Here is a 23,439-nt window from a genome sequence, read left to right on the forward strand (position 1 = left end):
CGCTTAAGTGATGGCCTAATTTATTTATTTATTTATTTATTTCAAAATACTGCTGGCAGCAATGCTGCCCTAGCAGGAGAGGGTTACATCAAGTGCAATGAGAAAGATTTCACAAAGGAATCTACATTTGCACAATCAACAACAGGCGCTCGCAGACAATTCCACTCTTCAATTGTGAGCGGAAAAAAAGACTTCTGAAACATTTTCGTCCTCGCAAAGTACGGGAGGATAACATTCGAGTGAATAATTCTAGAAGACCTGTGTTGTGAACGGGAAAGATAAGTTTCGCGCGGGAGACCGATATTGTTTTGATATATCAAATAAAGCATTTTTAGTCTCGCAATCTTTCGGCGTACACGGAGGGGTTCCAGATTCAGTCGCTGCAACATCTCAGTAACAGATGAAGAAGATCGATAGTCAGATGCAATAAATCGGGCAGTGAGGCGCTGAATTCGTTCTACTTGTGCGATATCTTTAACGTAGTATGGGTCCCATACTGCGGAAGCGTACTCAAGGACTGGTCGAACCAAAGTGCGGTATGCCTCAAGTTTAACACTTGACGGCGAGTCTTTTAGTTTCCTGCGCAAAAAGCAAAGTTTATTGAACGCTGCTGTACAAACGTTCGTCATATGTTTGTCCCATTTTAAGTTGCTTGTGATAGTTAGTCCTAGGTATTTGACAGACGTTACCGATTGAATAGCTTTATTAGCAATGTGGTACGTACGAGGCAGTGGCTTTTTCTTTGTGGTTATTGTCATGGCAACTGTTTTATCAAAATTTATTTGCATACCGTTTCGTTCGCACCAGTCTGCGAGTGTACAGAGGCTATTGTTCAGTAGTGTTTGGCAAGAGGATCTATTGACAACACTATACATCACGCAGTCATCAGCGAACAATCTTATTGTAACAGAATTATCGATGTTAGAAGCAATGCCGTTTATATGAATTAAAAACAACAGAGGACCAAGCACTGAACCTTGTGGAACCCCAGACAATACCGGCAGATCAGCAGACCTAGCACCCGCACACTCCACAAACTGTGAGCGATTACTCAGATAAGCCTGCAACCATAATATCAATCTCTCAGGAAGCCCGGCATCCCTTAATCTGTCAATGAGTAAAGTGTGTGGCACACGATCGAAAGCTTTTGACATGTCAAGAAAAACCGCATCTATCTGCCTACAATTATCTAGAGCTGAAGCAAAATCATGTATAACCGAAATTAATTGTGTTGTTGTTGAGACAGTTCTCCGGAAACCATGCTGATACTCAGCGAAGAATATTTTTGATTCAAGGTACTGAGATATATGGTGAGCTATTACATGCTCCAGCAATTTACAGCATGTGCTTATTAGAGAAATTGGTCTGTAGTTACGAGCTTCTTGCCTGTTTCCCGATTTAAATATGGGAGCTACTCTTGCCGTGTGCCAATCTGCGGGTAAGGAGCATTGGTTCAGTGATGCGTTAAACAGAACATAAAGGTAATGGGACACAATCCTGAGTATCGTACAGGGAAGGCATTCGGTATGCTGTCAGCGCCACTTGACTTTTTCATTTTTATATTTAAAAGAAGAGAAAGTATTCCTTCGCGACCAAGAACTAGGTCAGGCATTGAGTTTGGAACGGGCGGTGGTTCAGAGTATTGCGTTCGTAAATATTGAACATTTGGTCTCGTAAACGCTTGGTGAAAAGTGGTGTTAAATTCATTTACAACAAGAGTAAGGTTTTTACACATGTTACCATTAATCTTTAGATAATTCACGCACGGTTGGGAACCTGACAAGTAGCGCCAGAATTTCTCAGGAGATTCCTTCAAGAAAGCTGTAAGAGTTTGGCCATAAAATTTACTACGCGCAAGCTTCAATTTAGTAACCAGCTGTTCTTGAAGGGCGGTTATGGCTGACGTAGTTTTACCCTTCCTTTTTCGTTTATAACGCCGCTTTAGATGGTTTATGTCCCGACTAATCCATGGGTTCCGACGCTTTGTAATCTTTCTACGCAAGGGAACAAACCTGTCAATGCATGATGACACTAATTTCTTGAACTCGTTCCAAAGATGAGAAACATCGCCACCATGCTCAAAATCAAAAAGTGAGAAATTCATTGCATCTAGAACAGATTCATCATCTGCAGCAGAAAAGTCATGAAAAGTTGCTACCGAGGGAGGTGCTTTTGTGCTATTGATTTTTAGAGTAACGTGAACAATCTTGTGGTCCGAGATGCCATCAGAAGTAATAACTGAGTGGTCTTAAGGAAAATTTTTCAGAAAAACAAGGTCGACAATCGATTGCACAGTTGCAGTGGTGCGAGTCGGAATAGTGACTACACAATGCTCGCAAACCTATATCAAGCTTCGGTAGAAACACTTCTTAAATTTTTCAACAGGATATGGGAATCTGGAGTAATGCCTACAGACTAGAAAAATGCAGTAGTAGTGCCTTTTTTGAAATCAGGTAAACCCGCAACATGCCCAAGCAGCTACAGACCCATTGAATTAACACGTTGTCTAGCCAAATCCTACGAGAGTATCACAAACATAAGGCTCACATTCATCCTTGAATCACGGAGCCTAATAGACATGCACCAGTGCGAATACAGAAAGGGCTGCTCGACAACTAACCACCTCGTACGACTAGAACACGATATACGTGAAACACGTGAACATGAAATACACAAACAACACTGCCTCGCAGTTTTCTTCGACGTAGAAGAAGCGTATGATACCACGTGGTGGTATGGAATTTGAAGAGGCTGACTGGGGAGTGCGTGGCAGAATGCTAAACAGTCTATATGATTTCATGGCAAAGCGAACTTTCCAGGTGCGTCTCGGCACAATACTTTCACGCGCATTTCCTAAGGAATATGGCGTTCCATAGCGTTGCATTCTGAGCACGACACTTTTGATAGTCAAAATGAACTCTGTTAATAGGATCATCCCACCATCTGTTATGCACTCAGTATATGTCGACGATTTGCAAGTGGCTCGCCGCCCCTCAAATATACATACTTGTGAAAGACAACGCAAGTAACGATAAATAATCTCACACAATGGGCCGACAAAAATGGATTCCGTTTTTCAACAAACAAAACTCTTACAATTCTCTTCTCCCAGAAGAGAGGGTTACACTGCAATCCAGTTCTCACATTGGATGGTACAACGTTGCCGGTCAAAGACCACCACAAATTTTTAGGCGTAACAATTGACACAAAGCTGAACTCCCTGGCGCACATTAACACAACTAAAGTTAAAGCGAATAAAGCATTAAATATCCTCAAGGTGTTATCGCACAAGCACTGGGTATCCGACCGAACTTGTCTACTACGTATATACCGGTCCCTTGTACGTACTATCTTCGACAACAGTAGCGTAGCTTATGGTGCTGCTAGGCAGTCATACATCAAGCGACTTGATCCAGTTCATAGTCTCGGCCTACAACTGGCGAGCGGTGCCTACAGAACATCACCTGTAAAAAGTTTATATGTTGACTGCAATGAGCCTTCCTTACAGCACCGTAGAGCTCTACTTACACTTTCCTACGTACAGAAAATTCGGTCATCACCACAACATATATACTACGTACAGCAACCTAACACAGTGCAAATCACGGGTACACTACACAAACAAACTGAACATGATTCGGCCACTTATCGCACGACATGAAGAATACTGTCAGACTTACGATGTTCCTCATGTGGCCCTGCAGGTTGCTGAAAGGCCACCAACATTGCCCCTATGGTGCAACTTTTGACAGATTTTTCACTGGACACTAACACATATTAAAAAAAAAAGATATTCTACAAGAACAAATAATACAAGAGTTCCGAGATATTCAAGAAAACTATAAAATCTACACGGACTTTTACACTGACCGCTCTAAAACGCCAGAATACGTAGGTATCCGGATCATAACGAAAAACTGGGAACATAGCTTTCGGATAAATATTTTTTCTTCAGTCTTTACCGCCAAAGTCTATGCGATATGGACGCAGTAAAGAAATGCTACCGACGAACAGATGAATTCTATCATATATACCTATTCGTAGAGCGCACTAAGAGCTCTAATCCGTAACGCCGCGTCTGAACCCCTGCTTGGCGATATCATAAACATGATGGCTTTTAATAAATACGGAAGAACCATACGATTATGCTGGGTCCCAAGCCATGGTGGTATAGCAGGGAGTGACGCAGCAGATAGATGCGCGTTCATGGCAGCGCACGAAGGCATAACGCAAACAACACTTCCATACAGAGACAGCATCCGAGTGATTCGTAAGGGTCTGGCACCAAAGTGGCAGCTAGAATGGGACTCTTGCATAAAGAATGTGTTACACACAATACAACCCCTGCTTAGCGAGTGGAAGTCGTGCAGTCACCAACAACGCTTTTATGAGGTTATCTTATATTTACTACGAATGGGGCATACACACCTTACACACAATTTTCTACCTCGAAACGATAACCCGCCAACTTGCGAGAGGTGTCATGAACCACTGACAGTAATGCACATTATTGCGACATGTCCACATATTGAAACACAGAGACGGAAGCTTTTACAGAATTTCCACAGCTTACACATAACTTTACACCCCGCCTCAATCCTCGGAGATGAACCGCTAGTGCCGTTCACTGGATTGTTGAGCTTATTAGAAGAAACTGGTTTTTTCCACAGACTATAAAGTAACGCAGCGTTCGGTGCTTTAACATTTGATTTCTTAATATGTTGTGGCTGGCGCAGGATGACATTAGTCGCTTTTGCGCCATTACACCCGACTGAACTAACTTCTCAAGCATGTGTAAGGCCATTGCTTTCAGTCATTTCCGGCGGCCGAATAGAGGATTACAGGGTAATAGATTATCAGGCGGATAAATAAATAAATAAATAAATAAATAAATAAATAAATAAATAAATAAATAAATAACACACAGCGATATCTCAAAAGCGCGAAAGGACACGAGAGGAAGCAGAAACAGTGTCGATTTCTTTATTGAGCAGCCTAAACAGCATATGACGAAGAAAAGATTAGCACGCAAAATGTATAGCACAGACTAGACAGTTTTACGACTAGCGCAACCAGGCGTCTTTGCGTACCCAAAAGTCCTTAACCCTGCTCGCGCTGTTATGGACTCCATTTTCCTTCCCTTGAATAACTTTTTTTTTCTAAGCCAGGTGGCTTTCTTTGACTTGTAAGAGGGCGCCTTTTTCTTTCGTATTGGAGACACCAGTTCGTTGACTGATGCGATTGTTTCCCGATCAGCGAAAAAGTGTTCCTTCCGGCACGTGATCTGGTAATGAACTCGTCGGCAATCTTATTGAAATTGACTTTGCGGGAGAGTTCTTTGAGAGCGCGCAAAATTGCCAGATGGCTCAAACTGGTTGGTCTAGTCGTCGACCGCAAGTACGTTTTCAGCCACCGAAGACAACAAGAAAAATATCTCTCGGATGTGTGCTTGTGTGCCCCGTCACCACTGCCTACTGGAAAGAGAAGCAATCCTAGGAAGTAGTAAGGTGGCGTTATCACGTGACAACCCCGGCAAATTTCGCCGCCTCCCTTTCGAATAAATGTACAAACATGTTGCAAGCAGCTTTCAAACAGCAAACTTGATCAAAAGCATCTTGCAAAACTGTACCACATAAATGTCTAATACAAACCAACGCTAGAAATTGAGATACCTGCGCTAATTATCCTTAATTATGCAGAAGGGAGGGCCGCTTTAAATGTCCTCTTTATTTTAACCGGTTCGTTTTGAAGACAGGCTAAACTTCTGTAACAAAGCCCCAACATTCTAACTTCATCTTTAACTCACATATAATCTTTCTTTTTATTCCTGCGGATTTTTTCCCCACATTTCTTCCACAGATACGGGATGCAAAAGATATCATATGTGCTGAAAGCCCCAGCCCAGGCGTGTCTGGAAAGGCGCTTCTTACGTTAGGAGAGAAGGACCTTTGCCCAACCGTGGTGCCAAGAGGGACAACGTACCTCCTCCTGTCCATGGGTGAGTAATTGGTGCGCACTGTTCTACTAATAATTAAGTGCAGTTCTGGCTCACTAAAAGTGAGCCTAGTGCGTGTCTGATTGCACGCGTCACGTGGTCGCGGAGACGCGTTTGTGCCACTGCTCGCGCGTTCGTCGTCGTGTTCTTCCACAGGCTCTATCTTGAGAGTGATCTTACGCGAAGGAGGGACGGACGCTCGGACAGCGTTTTCATTGGGTAAACATAGAAATGTTTACGCGTTTAAAAATCCGAGCACACCAAAACGCTTCCTATAAGTTGTGTGTGCGAAATCATTAAAGTCCGACTTAAGACCACTGGGCGGTCCTTCGCGTAATGAACTCCTTTCGTGCAAGCGAGCGCGTTGAGACGCTTGGCGCGTTTTTATCTTGCGTAACTTAGGTGCAATGAATGCGTGCTCTCGCGCAACCGGGTTGCGGAGCGCGAAATTAGCTGAGCGCCTACTATTATGCTTCTTTGAGAGGCAGTGCTGTAGTGAGATAGTTCTGGGTCAGCTGAAGGTTTGCTCCTGGCGACAACTTTCTGTGGTAGCAAGACTAAGGGTACGGAGCCGAAGACCACTTGTTAACTGCGCCCCCACATGTGGTCCCCTAATGAAAACATCTATGGACTATTGAGACTAAATTAAAATATACCATTGACTGTTCTTTTATCGAGATTAATAAATAAACAGTCAATAAATATGCTGCGGAGTAGTAGCAGCAGTAGTAGAAAACTTAATTTGTTATTTTGTCATGAAGTCCCAGAGGACAGCCGGCGTCCGATCGTAAACAAACTTGACCCCACTCCGCAATGCCGGCACGCCGAGGAACAAACGCATACAAGCATACAACGCATGCGCAAACGCATACAACGTGCGCTAAGAAGCCCCCTCCTTAGTGCCTAGGTAGAGTCATATATTCGAAAAGTAAAACTCCCCAGATTTTCTCTCTCGTCCCCACTCTTACTCGCGCCTGCGCACAAAGTCGGGCGATCGCTCAAATGAACCACTCGTCCTATTTACCATAGAGTTTCCTACAAAAATCTATGTTCTTTACCTGCCTTCCCTCTCCTCCAGTGGCAGCTGCAGGAGAGGATAGCCGCCGCCTGCCGTGCTGATGTTCTCTTCGCCGCAGACAACACGTATTACGAATGCGCGTATCAATAAACCCACCTGTACTACGGTACAGACGTAATGGTTAACTGCTGTCTTCAGTACGGAATCGCTCGATTAAACTAACAAACGCTACCTGAATATATCATTGCATCCAAAATACGCCTGTAATACGTGAAGTGCCGTGACAAATTTCAATAGAACTTTTTTTCGACTGCTGGATTTTGCTAAACCTGCATATTTTACGCCACAGTTTCCTAAACAAACATGACACCAGTTTAAGCTATTGCATTTTGCTGGTGTCGTAGAAAAAAGAAACATTGCAAAGGTAATTGTGTACTGCTTGTTGGTGAACAGTACAAGAAACTTTCCATATACACATGTGCAAAAGGTGCGGAAGGTTCGCGACTAGTCAACTCGTCATCGGCACCAGTATGCGCTCGTTGTGATGATTGTTGTCTCGTCATTTGCAACTAACGGGTTAAGCGAATAATTTCTTTGATAACGGTAATTAAGCCTTCTACAGGCGTAGCACTGTTCGTCTCCTTACTTCGAATGGAATGTGACACGACGATTACCTGAAAATCACACGCTTGGCAATAAGAGATACCTCGCTCACGATCTAAGGCGACGATTGCAATATGATGTAGTTGGCACGACGGTGCAACAGTTAGGTACCATTTTTTAGATTATATATTAGGCTTTTGTTTGTGCCCTTGGTGCTCGGCGACAAATAACTGCATCGCGAATTTTCCCTTCAGGGATTTGAACATCACAGTAGTGCTATATGTTTTGGTAGGCAACCTGAACCGCCAATTGAACGCTTCCTTCTAATGCATACTGTACCTCGGTGGATTGTTGCTTATTCTAATGTAAGAACTTTATCACCAGTAACTTAATCAAAACAACACAGCCGTCGAGTCACGCCAGTGAGGAGTGTCGCTACCGCACACGCACTACGTATTTATTTATTTACTTTTTTACCCTTTGGCTTTGCACGTTACTGAGGCGAAGGGCATATTACAGAACATAATTGAAGAAAGAACAATTGGTACAACAACAATATGGAGCAGGATCAATCTACAAAAAATTACAAAATATGTTCAGTTGCAACTAAGAAAGAGTAGAGTAACTTCAACATCTAAATATAAAAAAGAAAACAGGCTAAACAGAAAGAACAAACTGGGTGCAAATAGTTACCCAATGTTAGGCACGTTATTAAAGAAAGTCTTAAAGCGTCGTGTATCCGTAATAGCAGTAGCTGCTTCTGGCAGGTTATTCCATTCAGAGGTGGTCCGAGGTAAAAATGCATTTCGATTCTCCACACACACAGAGATGCATGACCCAGACGACACTTTTCGGTTGAGTTGGCGCGTGGTCATTCGGTTTTCTGAGCCAGTAGTTTTTTTGCGTGGTTAAGTCGCAGGCAAGCTCAGGCATCTTTACCTTCTCCAAGCGGGCTGTCTGAACCCAGAGGGCGCATTCATGCCTATTAAAAGTGTACTTCTTTAAAAGAATACAGAAAAAAAGCGTTATAGGGTGTTTGCTGCTTAACCGAAATAGAAAATGTGTTTAATGTAAGCGCTGCTGGATGACGTTGTTGAACAACCGACGCAGTGGCTTAGCAGCTATGGTGTGGTGCTACTAAGCACGAGGTGGCGCGATGGAATCGCGGCTATGGCGGCCGCATATCGATGGGAGCGAAATGCGAGAACACCCGCGTTCTGTGCATTGGAGGCACGTTAAAGATCCCCTGGTGATAAAAATTAATCCGGAGTCCACCAGTACGACGTTCCTCGTAATCAAATCGCGGGTTTTGCACGCAGAACGCCAGAATTCATGGTATTGAATACCTGTCCTCTGAAAGTGTTCCAGATTAAAATCTTGTCAAATTCGGTTTCACTGTGTTGTGAATTGCCATTGCTGCTGACTGTGGAATGCTACGCCTTTGTGTTGGGGGATGAACTTTGCCCTTTGTCCTGCTTGTGAAAGGTAGCTGTGTTCATACAGTTTGAATAAACTTCACTACACGGTATACTGTTGTAACATAGAATATGGATAGTCACGAAAACTTCAAGTTTCCACCAGTCGGTTTTCCGTTGGCTTTTGTGAACAGGGCTCCTGGCGATCCTTCTGGCTCTAGCGGCAACCTACCTGCACAAGAAGCGGAAGCTCAACGCTTGGCTTCGCGACTGCAGCTTCTGCGGATTGTCACGGTGCATCTCCGAGGACACGGACAAGCTTTTCGATGTGTTCGTCTCCTTCAGCAGCAGGGACTTCGGCTTGGTGCATGACCAGATCCTTCCGCTACTGGCAGCTCACGGGTTCACGTACTGCACGTACGAGCGGAACTTCAAGGGCGGCTTTCTCCTGCAAGACATCATTCGCGATGCCGTCGCCTGCTCCAGGAGGACACTGCTCGTCTTGACCAAGTGAGAACAAACCCTTTTTTGTGCGTACCTCCAGGATAAGTGTTGGTAACTAAGCGAGACCATTACTGTGGCGCCTCCGGTTGGAGGCGGCTCTCCCGAAAGCCTACTCATTCCTTATCGGAACGAGAGACACACCCATCCGTGACTCATGTAACATTGAAGAGACGATCGAGCAAGTGCTGTGCTTGGTGGTGGTGGTGGGGCAGCAGGGGTGGTTAATCTGGCATACATAAGCGGCAATTGTTTCACTAGAGTCTCCTGTGAGTTAAGACCAGGGGTGCATCACCAAGTGTCGAAGAGCCCCGTGTCGCGCATGAAGGCAATGAGCAGTCGTTTCCCTTTGGACTGTGTTCAGCATAGATATCGCTATGCCGGCTAGATCATGCACCATTTTTGCACGCAAAGATTCTTGGACAATGACGCCACGCGTTTGCACTGCGCGCGTTTGCATATGCAATTGCGCCCACGTGTTTGCACTACTGATGTCAACCTCTGTCTCTGGTTCTTCTTTTAATCTTTTATCCCCAACCTCCCTGCTTAAGGCACCAAACTTTACGTGCCATCTACTTTGTCTCCCTACAGTTCATTCCCCTGCATCCTCTTCTCCGATAGGGAATGTTGTTAATTTTAGTCATATCATAACAATAGCTTTTCTGTTTTTTGTTTGAAAAGATTATCCGCAGCGCCTTTGTTGGCTATATTGCGGGGGCATTAAAAAAAAGATTTCATAGTGTTGCAGCCAGCCAAATGTGCTGATAACAAGTTCCATGCAAAACTCGTGTTTGGGAAATACGAGTGCTTAAATAGATTGGTCCTGGAGTCGTATGGTCGAACTGGAGGAGTGATACTGCACTGGTTGAATACAATCTGAAGCATTAATTGTCGTTTTCATTATTTTAAATTATTTAAAGATGCTTGGACCTTAGAATAATCTTTCGATCCCCTAAAGAATCGTTTGGGTCCTTAGCGACCATATGGTTACTTTAACTTGACGGAAATAGCAAGACACCTGTCCCGCTGAAATAATCAAGGGATTTCAACGAGCTTCGATGCTTCACGTCCATTCTATTCCAAAGGGGAGATATGCTTCTACAGTTATCACTACGATTGAAGACGCACGAAAGCATTAAATGTTTAGCCAACTAGGTGAATTAAAGTTGATTTTGTAGGAGAGACGCAATCTGAAGGCCTGATGCCGTTTACCGGTGAGTTAATTTTTCGTTTTTTACCTGCAGTTTTTCTCATACGAACGCTGACTCGTCACTGTGGGAAACAATTTGAAGCTATGACTCATAAAATTGTGTAAGGTACAGTGACAATTAAATCATAATTAGACAAAACCTTGAAAAATTCAGTATCTTCATCATCATAATCAAATAGTGACTTTTCTTTACCGATTAAGTGGTTCTGGCTTGATTGCCGAAACAAAGGCAAGTTACCAGCACTGGTCTAAGTTCCGGCTCAGCAACTGCACTCTGCTGATAAGGCCACTGAGCACCACCACTGATCGGCTATTCTTATATGCACTCTTTGCATGATTTACGGATAATGTAATGTTGAGCTGTTGCCATCAGTGAGCGTTCAGCTGTACACTCAGTGCAGGCGCACTTCTGTATCCTGCTTGCTGGCTGCGGAAGCTATTATAAGGGCATTGCCCTCAGAACTCATAGGGCAGCGATGACACAGCAGAAAATCCCACACAGTGTAAGTTTACCGAAGAATTGGGGAATGAGCGACGGAGTCCTTTTACAGCGATCGAAGATTACCCAACTGGGGTCAAGCTTGAGTGCATCTGCTATGTGCTTTTACTTAAGGTTCTGGGAATGTCACTCTTCAGTCAGAATTTCACAGCGTTTCTGCATATTGTTCTACTTGGCTCATGAAACAATGCCAACAAAAGTAAATTAAGGAGAATCTCGCGGCATTTTAGAGTAATCTTTCACCACGTAACTACTTTCTTATTAACCATCCATTGTCTCAATTCCCTCGTCCTAGGCGTCCACATTACCAAGGACTTGTTCATGGCACGTACACAAAGAAGACGTCATTATTCAACAATCACTTTGTTAATGGAGGCGTAATTTCTCCCTCCCACCTAGCAGTATGACCCTCTTATTCACAAAACATTAGTGCTTCCTAAATTTGAATGTGCGTCTTCTATTTCGAATCGTCTTGTTAATTCCATCGTCCTTTGTATCGAAGTTATCCAAATAGCTCTTATGTCCAATAGTCGATCGTTCTATTCACGCACAGCTAGAGTCAGCAAAAGAAGTCACCTCCAAGTTCGCCCGTTCCTTGTCAATTCTTTCCACGAAGTCGCCCTGCTCTTTGAAATTAGCTGCATGACGCGCCTTTTTGTAGCAACAAATAAAATCTAGCCCACGAGTCTGTGGTTTGAATGAAGCGACGTGTTCTAAAAAATTAACCATGAAATACAACCATGAAAAATAAGGCGAACGCAGATATGAAACAAGAAAACTATGAAGCGTTTAGAAATAATTGTAAAGGTTCGTGCCAGTCCTAAGCACCAACATGCGATTGTGGTTTGAAAGGGGCGCTTTCTTTGCATACCATCCCGGTTTTGACACGGCTGCTAAGTCGGTCAGCGTTATGGCTGATATATTTATAGCTCTGTATGCGAAAGTGGTGTAGGCATGGAATTGTAAACCATTGATCTTACCGACTCAACAAGCTTCGCTTCCCGTGTGTTCCATCATTTACATATTGATCTGCACATATATTTAACCCATCTTTACTTGGAGAAGCAGAACTATTGCTTCCTGCCATGACATTCAATCCGCCTATTCGCATGTGTGTTTTGAAATTTCTTTTTCAATGTCACGGCAAACGAAAATCTCATCTGGCGGCATGTTTCGCAGAGACTGCGCATGTCGTGTGTGTTGCCCGTAGTTGTCGGCATACTTAGTTATTTGTTGTTAAATTACGATATTGCTAGTAAATCCACGTCGGCTGCATTTAGATATAATATGTCACGTTGTAAGGAATGTTGTATAGTGTAAATAAAATGAAAGTCAACGTACTAATGTTTATATCTGACTTGTGAAGCAGCAATTATCGTCGGCGTTTTCACAGAATGATACAGAGAGAAAATAGCGATGGTTACTTTTACTTGTTGCAGATTTTTCATGAGGAACAAGTGAAGAAATCATTCTTTGCTTGCAAACCCATAGCAATGATGGGGAAATATTTTTTCTACTCGGCTCGCCATGACGTCACCCTGCTCTTTGGAATTAACTGTATCCCAAGGCTTTTTGAAGCAAGAAATGAAATCCGGTCTTCAAGTAGGCGGTGTGCATGAGCTGACGAGTTCTAGAAAACTTAACCACGAAATCTCTAAGCCCCCTCTTCCACTCTTCCCTCTCTCCCTAGAAATAAATAAACAACAATGAATACAACTTTCCAGGAAGAGTTTGGAAGTCCACAGAGTTGGGAAGAACAACGTCTAAAACGACTGCATTCTGGGTATAGCCACAAAGGATATGTGTTCGAATTTCGTGGTCCCTATGAACGCATCTTGTGTATTAGATGTGCTCAAGCAGTGCAATATCCGTAGTTACCTTGGCTAGGTTTTTGTTTCCGCTGCGGGCACCACAGTTTAGAGATATTAAGCAAGTTGCGTAGGAGCAACGATTGGTGTTGTGACCGCTGACGTCATGCTTGGACGTAATAGTGTGAGCCAGTCGGCGCGTGTATCTTTTGATGCCATAATATGCAACTCAATATCGCATTCAATGCTCAAGCACCGTTTTCAGAATCCCTTAGCGCGTCTGCGTGATTGTAATGGCGCTTGAGGTGTTCGTGTCGTAGTGTGCAGGAAACGCCAAGAAGTGAACTGTCTAATGGCACAGCTTTTGATTGCGCTTAAGCGTAGGCAATATTCACGTTGCCATCGGCCTCTGAAAGTAGCAGTCCCGCAAGGGTCGCCTGCTTTTAGACGCATGCAAATCAAACCTGTTCTAGAGCAGCAACATGAGGGAGGTGTTGCTAACGAACTGTTGAAAAGGATGAGAACCGCGTTGTTGTAAAATTTTGGAAATGCGTTTTCGGGTCGCATATATTCACTTTTGACGCCATGTTCCCCTTTATAATAGGAAGCTTTAGCTCAAGGCGAACTGCACTTTCCCTACTCGAACGCATTTCAAACAAAGAAGTGCTCTTATTAAAGAACGGTTGGGCTAACATGAATCGAGTGGGTTGCATTCAACAGAAACAATAGAAGCAGTACGTAGAGGCTATAGAAAGTCATAATTTACTTTTTGTGATTATTGTTGCAAATTTCTGCAATCTTTGTAAAATTAAACGGTAATCTAAATAAAACATTCATTTGCAAGCGTCCCTATAGTCTGCATTCTAGCTTTAAGCAGAACAAGCTTCATGAAAATCGGTATTGTGATTGCCCAAGAGACCAATTTCTTCCTTTCCTAATCATTTAGTTAGATGTGGCTAAGTTAACAGAGCTCGAGGGAGATTTACGCAGAAAGCAACGAAATCTCGTTTTACATTTCGCAGGAACTTCGCGTTGAGCGAATGGTGTCGCTGGGAGTTCCGGTTCGCCCAACAGCGCGCCCTACAGGACCATGTCAACCTGCTGGTCATTGTCTTGGTGGACGAGGAGGCACTGGACGCCTTGGACGTACACCTGCGCCGGTACGTGCGCGGAGCCAACCATCTGCGCTGGGGCGAACCCAACTTCCAGAAGAGGCTGCTGCACTCACTGCCAAGGAGGAACGCGAAGAGGAAGCTCATAGGCGACAGCCAGGGATTTGCGCCGAACACCGCGATCGACGTTGGTACCACCCAAGATGCGGAGCCGTTCTCTCAGAGGACGTATTTCAGTCTCGGCCCGCAAGGACAGTGTTTGAATGTCAACTCCGAGGAAATATCACTTTGACTACATTGAATAAAAAAACATATGTTCCGTATAATAAGGGGGAACCAATCCTGCCAAGTCTTCAGGGCTGGTAACTGTGACATTTCTTTTTGTTATAGGAGCCTTCAAATAGAAGCTGAGCAGACGACGTGTGCACCTTGGCCTGTATTATTGAAAAAATCTAACGCTGTAATTGTCCGTAGGGAAAAAAGTGATAGCGAATAGTGTACTGGATTATTCATTAGCGACGGCGGTCGGATATTAGTAAAAAGCTTTGTGAATACAGGGCCCTATGCTGCTTTGCGCATATGATGAAAGTTCCAGGAAGTCGTCTCCGCTATCTTTCAGGGTGCCACGGACAGCCGCGGAAGCTCCCTAAACTCGGAGATAGTGCCCACGTGCGCGCGCTCTGAGTCATATGCGTCGCTTCCGGTGAGCACTTATCGCTTGTGTTCTGCGTCAGTAACGTCTGCTTTTGCGGGATTTTTGTGACGTATCTTCTAGTAAATAAAACGTAAAATTTTTCACGAAGGCCGCCGCAAACTGATACTAGCAGAAACTAGGTCTTTTAGGCCAACCAGAATTTTTTTGTGGAAGGTCTTGAAGGTAATAAAGTGGGCCTGCATTGTTCAGTTCAGTAACAAAAATTAACACAACATGATATATACCACTTGAGCACTCATGCTGGGCTGCCTCCTTATAAGCAAGAAAACATCGCCGCAAGATGAATGAACGAATGACGCATGCCTGGCAGCCTCATCCATATCAGCGACGCATTGTTACTGTTCTCCTGTACCTCGTGTCATCACCAGCTTAGCACCGTCTACCAGGGGCATTACGTCATCCAATGCCCCTATAAAAGACTGTTCACATGCTTTCGAGTTCGGTGGGCACGACGGACCGAGCAAAGGCGTGAGCCCTAACACGCGCTTCCTCTGCTTCACGCAGGTCGGTGATTATTGCTCCACAATTATGAGCGATTCTCGCTGTCACTTGGTTCTGCCGTGCCCACAACAGGGCATTTTTATTGTTTGTGAAGTGTTTAGTGGTGTGCAGGCTCAAGCTCTGCGTGGATGTTGAGTTCAATCTCGGTCCATGTACGGGAGACACCAGTACAAAAGATTTATTGCTGCAACGCACAATCAATGGGTGGTGCTGTTGCTGTGTCGGTGAAGCAGGGTATCCAAGCTTTTTGTTTTGCCGCTGCTTATTGATAACGGGAGCGTCTCCTTAAGACTGTTCTGCTGGGGCCGGTATTTGCTTTTATTTCCGGTTTACCAACTATCTGATTGACCACAAACGTTTTTCCCGACTTGGCTGAACACATGGCTAAATTCATTCACGATAAAACTTCTTGTTGGCGATTTTAATCTGCCTAGATTGGATTGGAATTGTACTGTTTCTGGTTCTGGCCCGGGCATGCACTGCATTCTTGATATTATGTTGCAACATAACCTGCAGCAGGCAGTTACAAAACCCAGGTGTGTCTAGGGCACTTGTGCTTGCATACTTGACCTGGTGTTTATCACCCTTTTGACGGAAAATTTTCGTGTCTTGGTGGAAAACGACATCTCCAATCACAATGGGGTGTATTTTTCATGCAGCATCCAAAAACGCAACAACTACCCACCTAGAAAGCCTGTCTGTGTAAAATAATATTCACGTGCCAAGGACGAAAGCATGCGGGATTACCTTGACCTATGCCTGAGCGATTTTAAAGAAAAGGATGTGTATCTAATATGGAATAACTTAAAAAAAATCTGAACGTACGGCATAAAACATTTTATTGCCAATACGATGAAGAAAACGCGCAAAAGAAATTGCTGGATCATGCGTAAGGTCTTGAATATAAAACGAACACTAAAGCAATTAAAACGAATACGTGTCTGCCGAAACGCTATAGCCGCTGCACAACTTGCACTTCGTCACGCTGAGAGCCATTCAGAATGTCACTACTTTGAACACACGCTGCCGAGCTTTATTCGAAATGCTCCGCAGAAGTTTTTGTCACACTTGTGCAGGAAAAACAAGTCTGTGCACCAAATTTTACACAATGGCGTTTTTGTCATCGGTAAAGCAAGCATTGCTGAGCATTTTAATACATATTTCTCCAGTGTTTTCTTTTTCGAAATCAAACTACCAAATACGGCAAACAGCTGCATCGTGTCCTCCCAAACCAAGCATTGTGTCTTCACCATGCGTGTTATTCATGTTGTCGAATTTGAAAAGTGTGTCTAGCTGTGCTCCTCCGCATTCGCGAGACGCGCGGATTGTGCCAATGCTTAAGAAAGGTACCGCATCATCCGTTACAAATTTTCGTACTATTCGCCGTGGTTGCTTAGCGGCTATGGCGTTCGGCTTCTGAGCACGAGGTCGCGGGATCGAATCCCGGCCATGGCGGCCGCATTTCGATGTGGACGAAATGCGAAAACACCTGTGTATTTAGATTTAGGTGCACGTTAAAGGAGCCCAGGTGGTCCGAAGCCCCCACTACGACGCGCCTCATAATCAGATCGTGGTTTTGGCACGTAAAATCTCATATTTTCAAACAAATTTTCTACTGTAACCACCTTTCTAAACGACAGAGACATTCTATCTTCATTTAAACATGAATTTAGACATGGTCTTTCTACAGTCACACAACTTACATCTGTAGTTCATCGCTTCGCTGATATTCCAAACAGGTTCGGGCAGATTGACGTTATTTTTCAAGATTTTAAGATAGCGGTTGACCTTGTTCTATATGCAAAACAAATATGTAAGCTTGAATCTACTGGGCTTCGTTCTTTTGTATTTAACTGAGTGTCTGTTTACCTTTCTAACTGCGCACAGTTCATTAGTATTGATTCTGATTGTTCCAGTTACCTCCCAGTCACTTCTGGCGTATCGCATAGAAATGTGCTGGGACCATTACTTTTTTTGAGAAACATTAATGACATTGTTGATATGAGTATTGAACCAGTGCCGATTAGGCTTTTTGCTGACGATTGTGCGTCGTTCAATGAGATCATGTGTTCTGAAGATCAAGTCGTTCTTAATTTAAGCTTCAGAACATTCATTCCTGGTACAATCAATGGGACATGAAACTTAGCAATAACACAACTTTCTTCATGTAAGTTACCAATAAAAAGAGTGGCCTATCGTTTCCATATTGGGGGGGGGGGGACCTTCCATCTCACCCGCTCGAGGAAGTTAATGAATACACATACTTAGATGTTACTATAACCAATAATCTCAGCTAGAATAACCACACATCAAACATACGCACGTCAGCGTTTAAGAAACTTTGCTTTTTCAGGCACAAAATAAAAGCTGCCCCTACTCGCGCAAAGCTCTTAGCCTACACCACAATCATCACACCTAAACTCTAGTACGCATGCACCGTCTGGAACCCTTTACAAAACATAACTTCGAAGGAATGGAAATGATCCAGCGGAAATTTGTTCACCTTATCTTTAACAAATGCCGCTGTACTGACTCTCCCATCACGCTCATGACTAACCTAACACACATACACTGGAAATACGAAGAAAAATTCAAAGATTGAGGTTACTTTTCTTAATCAAAGATAAGCTCTCCATGGGAACTGATACAGTTATTAAGACCACCATAACACGCCTAATAAGAAATCATGAAGCGGAATCCCTAACACCGTACTACGCTAGAGTCAATGTTTCGAAATACTATTTCTTCCCGCGTATGGGAAGAAAAGTATATTCTATTGAGTTACCGCGTACGGTAACTCAATAGAATACACTTCCGACTGATCTACTAACAGGTATTGGTGCCTTTGACAAAATTGCTTATTGACAATTGCAGAGTTATTTCCTGTTCCTGCTATGTGTCATTCTCTACATGTTCTGTTTACTGCAACGGAATTTGCTGTGCTTTTTGTTGTCGTTGCTTTTGTTGTGTTTCTCTTCTGCCCCTCCTACCAGGACCCATTTAGAGACTGCAGTATGCTGTAGATAAATAAATAAACAAACAAACAAACAAACAAACAAACAAACAAATAAATAAATAAATAAATGCACAGCCGACGATTACGGTTCTTGGGAGTCACCCTTATTTATGTGGCATGTGAGAATGACTCGTTAAAATCACCAGTGGTTGGCTAGCCCGCATAGTTGGTGTCGTGGATAAAGTGGATGCGTGTCCAGAAATTAGAGAAACGTTCACGAAACGGAAAGGTGTCACGAAAAGCTTATTAAAGGTAAATGCACATGTTACGAAAGCCCATCCGGACCTTTAGTGTGGTGATCCCTCTGCCACCTTAGCTAACCGATGGCCCGAGCTTGAAGCCAGAGCTAAACCGAATTATTAAGTAAATTCAAGCACCGTGACAAATGATATGATAAACATTGAAAGTTCGGGCTTCCGCGGAGCTAACTTACGGGAACACGAAATATTCCAGATAATATATGAGAGAACTAGATTTAGTTAACACAAATCGGACGCCGCAACTGCGGTATTTTGAATAGTCCTGTCAAAGCTTTACGATGTGGCGTACTTTCCAATGTGTTTGGTCATATAAAGCAAGCAACGCTACCGAGGGCAAGGAGCCACGAGCGTTCAAGACGAATGGCATTGAGAGCTTTAAGCCCAAGAAATGATTTGTTGAAGACCATATGCTCATCGGCATTTATAGCCGTACGAATCATAGAATCATAAAGAGACATATCGAAGTTCAATTTGTCACCCTAGTGGCCCGTTTGGGAGCACATCTCTAGGGACGCTAGAAAAATGTAACGTTAGGTTGTAAAAGTGCGGAGCAAAGGCAGTCGCCGCAAAAAACCCTAAGTTAGTGACATGCAGTTCAAGTTGCCTAAAAAGCTGTCGGCACACAACAGTGATTGTACTGAAGTGTTCGCTTCATATGGCGTACTCCTTCAAACTTGCTCAGCTTGTGCAAGACCAAGACGTGTCACTTTAAATTTTTGCTCCAGGGTTGAAGTGGCACTTTGTTCTTAAACTATAGGCGAAAATGTCCTTACGGTAGATGCTTTACACGGAATATGCCGTCGCAAAATGGACACATAGTAAAATACAGACAAACACAGGTCGGGAGGTCTGACGAAGGAATTCTGGCAAACTTTTCTTCTTCTGGCGCTTCGCTGGTTTGAGACACGGGCGAGTAGTGGGTACGGCTTAATGTAGAAAAAAGAGTACATAATAACAATGGAGTAAATAAAGTGAAGGGAGGTACAAATAAAACCACGGTCAAACTTCGGTCAACACTCGGACCAGAACTAGCCTGCTCTGTAGCTGACATGGTTTACGGCTGCACCCTTCGTTTTCCCGGTGACCTCGTGAACCGACTATCTGCGCCGAATGTTTCGGATCCGTTTGCTTTCGTCCAGCGGCTACCCATTTTTATGTGCAACTTGCGTCATAACAAGCCTCTGCTTACACGAAGAAGCACGCCATTTTCCTACTCTCTAGCCTGCAAGCATCCTCGAATGTTATTGTCCGTTTTGACACGCCTCGTCGTTCTCTTGAGCCCCAGTACGAAGATCCTTCCCCCGTCATGAAACGTTCTGAACACCATTTCTCAATCCTGCGTGATCAGCGGGAAGACACAGTTTCTATGGCAAGGATGAACCCGGCTGTCGTTATGGACCCCTACGTCTGACCACCTCTTCAACTGACCACGCCCACTTGCCCGCAAGGGGGCCCCATCTGTGGCTAACATTTCTTCTTCTGGCGCGTCGCTGGTTTTAGACATTAGCGAGTAGGGGTGTACGGCTGAAAGAAGAAAAAAGAGGAGTTAGAAACGACGGAGTAGATCAAATGACGCGACGTACAAATAAACCCCTGTGATCTTAAGTGTGCCTGGTGGCTCCACAGCAGTACGAAATTTTAGCAACGCCGAAGGCAATAGCGTTCTTTATCACTAAGAACAAGATTCAGGCAATCTCTGCCAGAAACATGCATAGTTAATGGTCTGTCAGGCGTCAGTGACCTGCCGCTTCACTGCAGTACTGCAGTCCTTGAATGCATAAAAGAAGAATGAACGAGAAAGCGCGAGAAGATGTAGCAGCTGAGGGATCGCTGTAGAAATTCAGCAGTTATTGTGATGTTAAAAATTGAAGGCGTGCTTAGTTATCGCTACGTGGATGAATGCGAAAGCACCCGCCGTGGTTGCTTAGTGGCTATGGTATTTGGCTGTTAAACACGAGGTCGGCGGTCACGGCGGCCGCAGGTCGTTGGGGGCGAAATGCGAAAACACCCGTGTACTTAGATTTAGGCACAGGTTAACAGCCCGATGTGGTCGAAATTTCCGGAGTACTCCACGACGACGTGACTCATATTCAGAAAGCGGTTTTGGTACGTAAAACAAGATCATTTAATTTAATTAATGCGCAAGCATGGGACCACCGTGCAATGATTATGCCACAACGCAATTTCATGGGTTCGACTACTGCTAGAGGTCGCGGCTTGGAGAGCCTTAACTAACTCGATTTTACTTAACTGTGCCTTCATTAAGATCGCCTTCAATATAACACCAAAAGTTGAGGTAGGCGATTCGGTCCTAAGGACACTTCGAGCAAATCTTGAAGCGCTAATTGTTAAGCTAACTTCTTTGTTGTTAGCGTGCACAACTTCTTCAAGAATAACCCTAGAAAGTTTGCACGTATATAACAGGGTGGAACGACCCTGTCAAGGAGATACAGTTGAATGATGCCGAAGTTATTGAACGACAGTGTATCGCGGCAGCGGCTAACACGTTTTCTTTGTTGTTTGGTGGAGACTCTGAATTTCATCCTATTGTTTACGTCATATCCACTCCTTTATTATCAGATGAAGGCATTTTGGCTTTAGTGCTCAATGTGGAATAAAAATATCCGGCTCCTCAGCACATCTCAATAGCCGTCTTTTAAGAAAAAATACAATGGTGCGTGAACTATGTGTTCATTGTATTTAGGCAAAGTATGGATAACGGGGTTTACCTCGTGAGCGGAGTGCAGCCGAAGTAGTTCGTATCCATGGAGACGAAGGAGGAGGAGAAGGAGTATCGATCTAGCAATGGGCGGACCTAGAATTGCATGTATACATGTATGAATTACAAATGGCATGTATGCATGGATGGATGAATGCTATGAGCGTACCCTTTGAAACGGGACAATTGGTAACGGCACCAAGCTCTTCCTTTTTATTTTGTCTAATGTCTCATCTATATATTATTTTTAATGAGACAAAATGCTTTCAGCAGAAAATAGCGCTTATTCCGCTTCACAATCACACTCTCTCTCTCGAAGTTTCGGAACTACCGCTGAGACCTTCCGCTTCCGTTGTTTGTGGACTCCCAACATTTCTGCCACCAAACCTCCAATCGCTTTTATTAATGTTTTCTGCGGGAATGTTTGCTTTCCTCCTGCTATCCGTGAACCCAAGGACATCAAGGAGGCCACCGGCGCATAAAGAGGCAGCTCGGCAGATATCTTCGCATTTTGATACAACAGGTTCCTTCAGTGACCTAGCTTTATCGCAGCTAGGGAATTGTTCCGCCCGAGCGCCAGCTATCGAATGCGGTAGGGTCTGAAACCCTGTGCAACTCACCTGCTAACTTAACCCCCAGTAAAGCCAAGGACTTAACACGGAACGCATTCGCCTGTACTTTACCCAATCGAAGTTTACCCGGCTCACAATCATACTCCAACCCCGTGGGTCGGAAATGAAACTTTAGGAGGAGTCGAATCATCTCTCGTCGAAATATGCAGTGCTTACGCGTTGAAAAAAATTTGCGCGCCGAAACTACAATATGATGCATGCTGCCGTGGTAGACGGCAGATCTATTATGAGCACCTGGAATTTTTTTAACGTGCATCGAATGCACGGTACATAGGCGTTGGCCCGTTTTGCGCAATCGAAATGCAGCCGCTGCGACCACGAGTTGATTGCGCGGCCTCGGGCTTAGGAACGCAAAGAAGGTAACTAAGAGCAGGTCTGTCTAAGAAGAGGGCAGTTGAGTTCTGTTTTATAAAAGTAACATTTTATTTAAATAGAGCCAGCACAGCTTTACATCTGGTCTATCGATCATGACACAGTTATTTATCAATTTATGAAATATTGACAACTCAGGAGTGATGTGGGCAAGTCGATGTAAATTTTCTGGAGTTCAATAAGCCTTGGACAGCACAATAAAACATGCTGATAAATCTTCACAGCATTTACTCAAGGACCAAATCTGGTTTTGCCTTGAGTCGTAGTTGTCGCTTCGGAAGCAGTTCATATGCATATGCGTTTTAAATTCTTCATTCATTCCAGTTTTTTCTGGGGTTTCACAAGGCTGCCTGTTTGGGCCACTTCATTTCTATAATTACTCTGCAAAATTTCCGATGGCTGTTACGTACAGCCTCGCTTATGTCTCATGGCTGTATTGTGCACTCATACGTTCAGTTCATGGATAGCCAATCAATTTTACGCCAGTATTTGGTAGCAATAAACTGCTAGTGCCGCTCGTGAAAAGTAACTTTAAACATTGCGATACGTGAGCAAATGGTAATTACGGAGTAGAAAAGTACAAGAAGGCGCCTGAGAAGAAGTATTGCCGGATAAACAAAAAGTTGACAGTTTACCACAATGCTCTCCATGTAGGCTTCCTCAAACCGCCGTGATTGGGACAGCACCCTGCCTTACGTGACATTTGCCTACAACTCGTCACGCCATGACACCGCCCGCTTTTCCCTCTTTTATCTCTTGTTTGGCCGCCATCCCACATTGCCGTACGAGACTCTTTTACCATCATCTGTGCACCCTGTTACACACTACGCCCGCAATGCAGCTTCCCGGGCTGCAATGGCTCGCCAGATGGCAAGGGATCGTCTTTATGCCTGCCAGCTGTCCCAGAAGGTCCGCTGCGATCGCCATCACACAGTTGTTAATTACTCTCCGGGCTCTTTGTCCTTCTCTGGGCGCCTTGCCGCCACGTTGGCTTGTCGGTCAACCTTCTTTCCCGCTACTCCGGGCATTACAGGGTTCCACACCAGATCACTGAGGTGACGTA

The 23,439-nt window shown here is 44.1% G+C and overlaps 1 protein-coding gene across 1 annotated transcript in view; it reads left to right on the forward strand.

Annotated features, from left to right (window-relative positions):
• Window positions 1-23,439, forward strand: part of LOC142588684 (uncharacterized) — a 109,229-nt gene that overhangs the window by 38,132 nt on the left and 47,658 nt on the right. Inside the window, exons 4-6 of the mRNA XM_075700506.1 lie at window positions 5,860-5,998; window positions 9,226-9,541; window positions 14,072-14,449. Coding sequence (XP_075556621.1) covers window positions 5,860-5,998; window positions 9,226-9,541; window positions 14,072-14,449 — 833 coding nt within the window. The remainder of the gene's footprint in view (window positions 1-5,859; window positions 5,999-9,225; window positions 9,542-14,071; window positions 14,450-23,439) is intronic.

Source organism: Dermacentor variabilis, chromosome 7 (assembly GCF_050947875.1).
Source record: "Dermacentor variabilis isolate Ectoservices chromosome 7, ASM5094787v1, whole genome shotgun sequence".
NCBI classification, from domain to species: Eukaryota; Metazoa; Arthropoda; class Arachnida; order Ixodida; family Ixodidae; genus Dermacentor; species Dermacentor variabilis.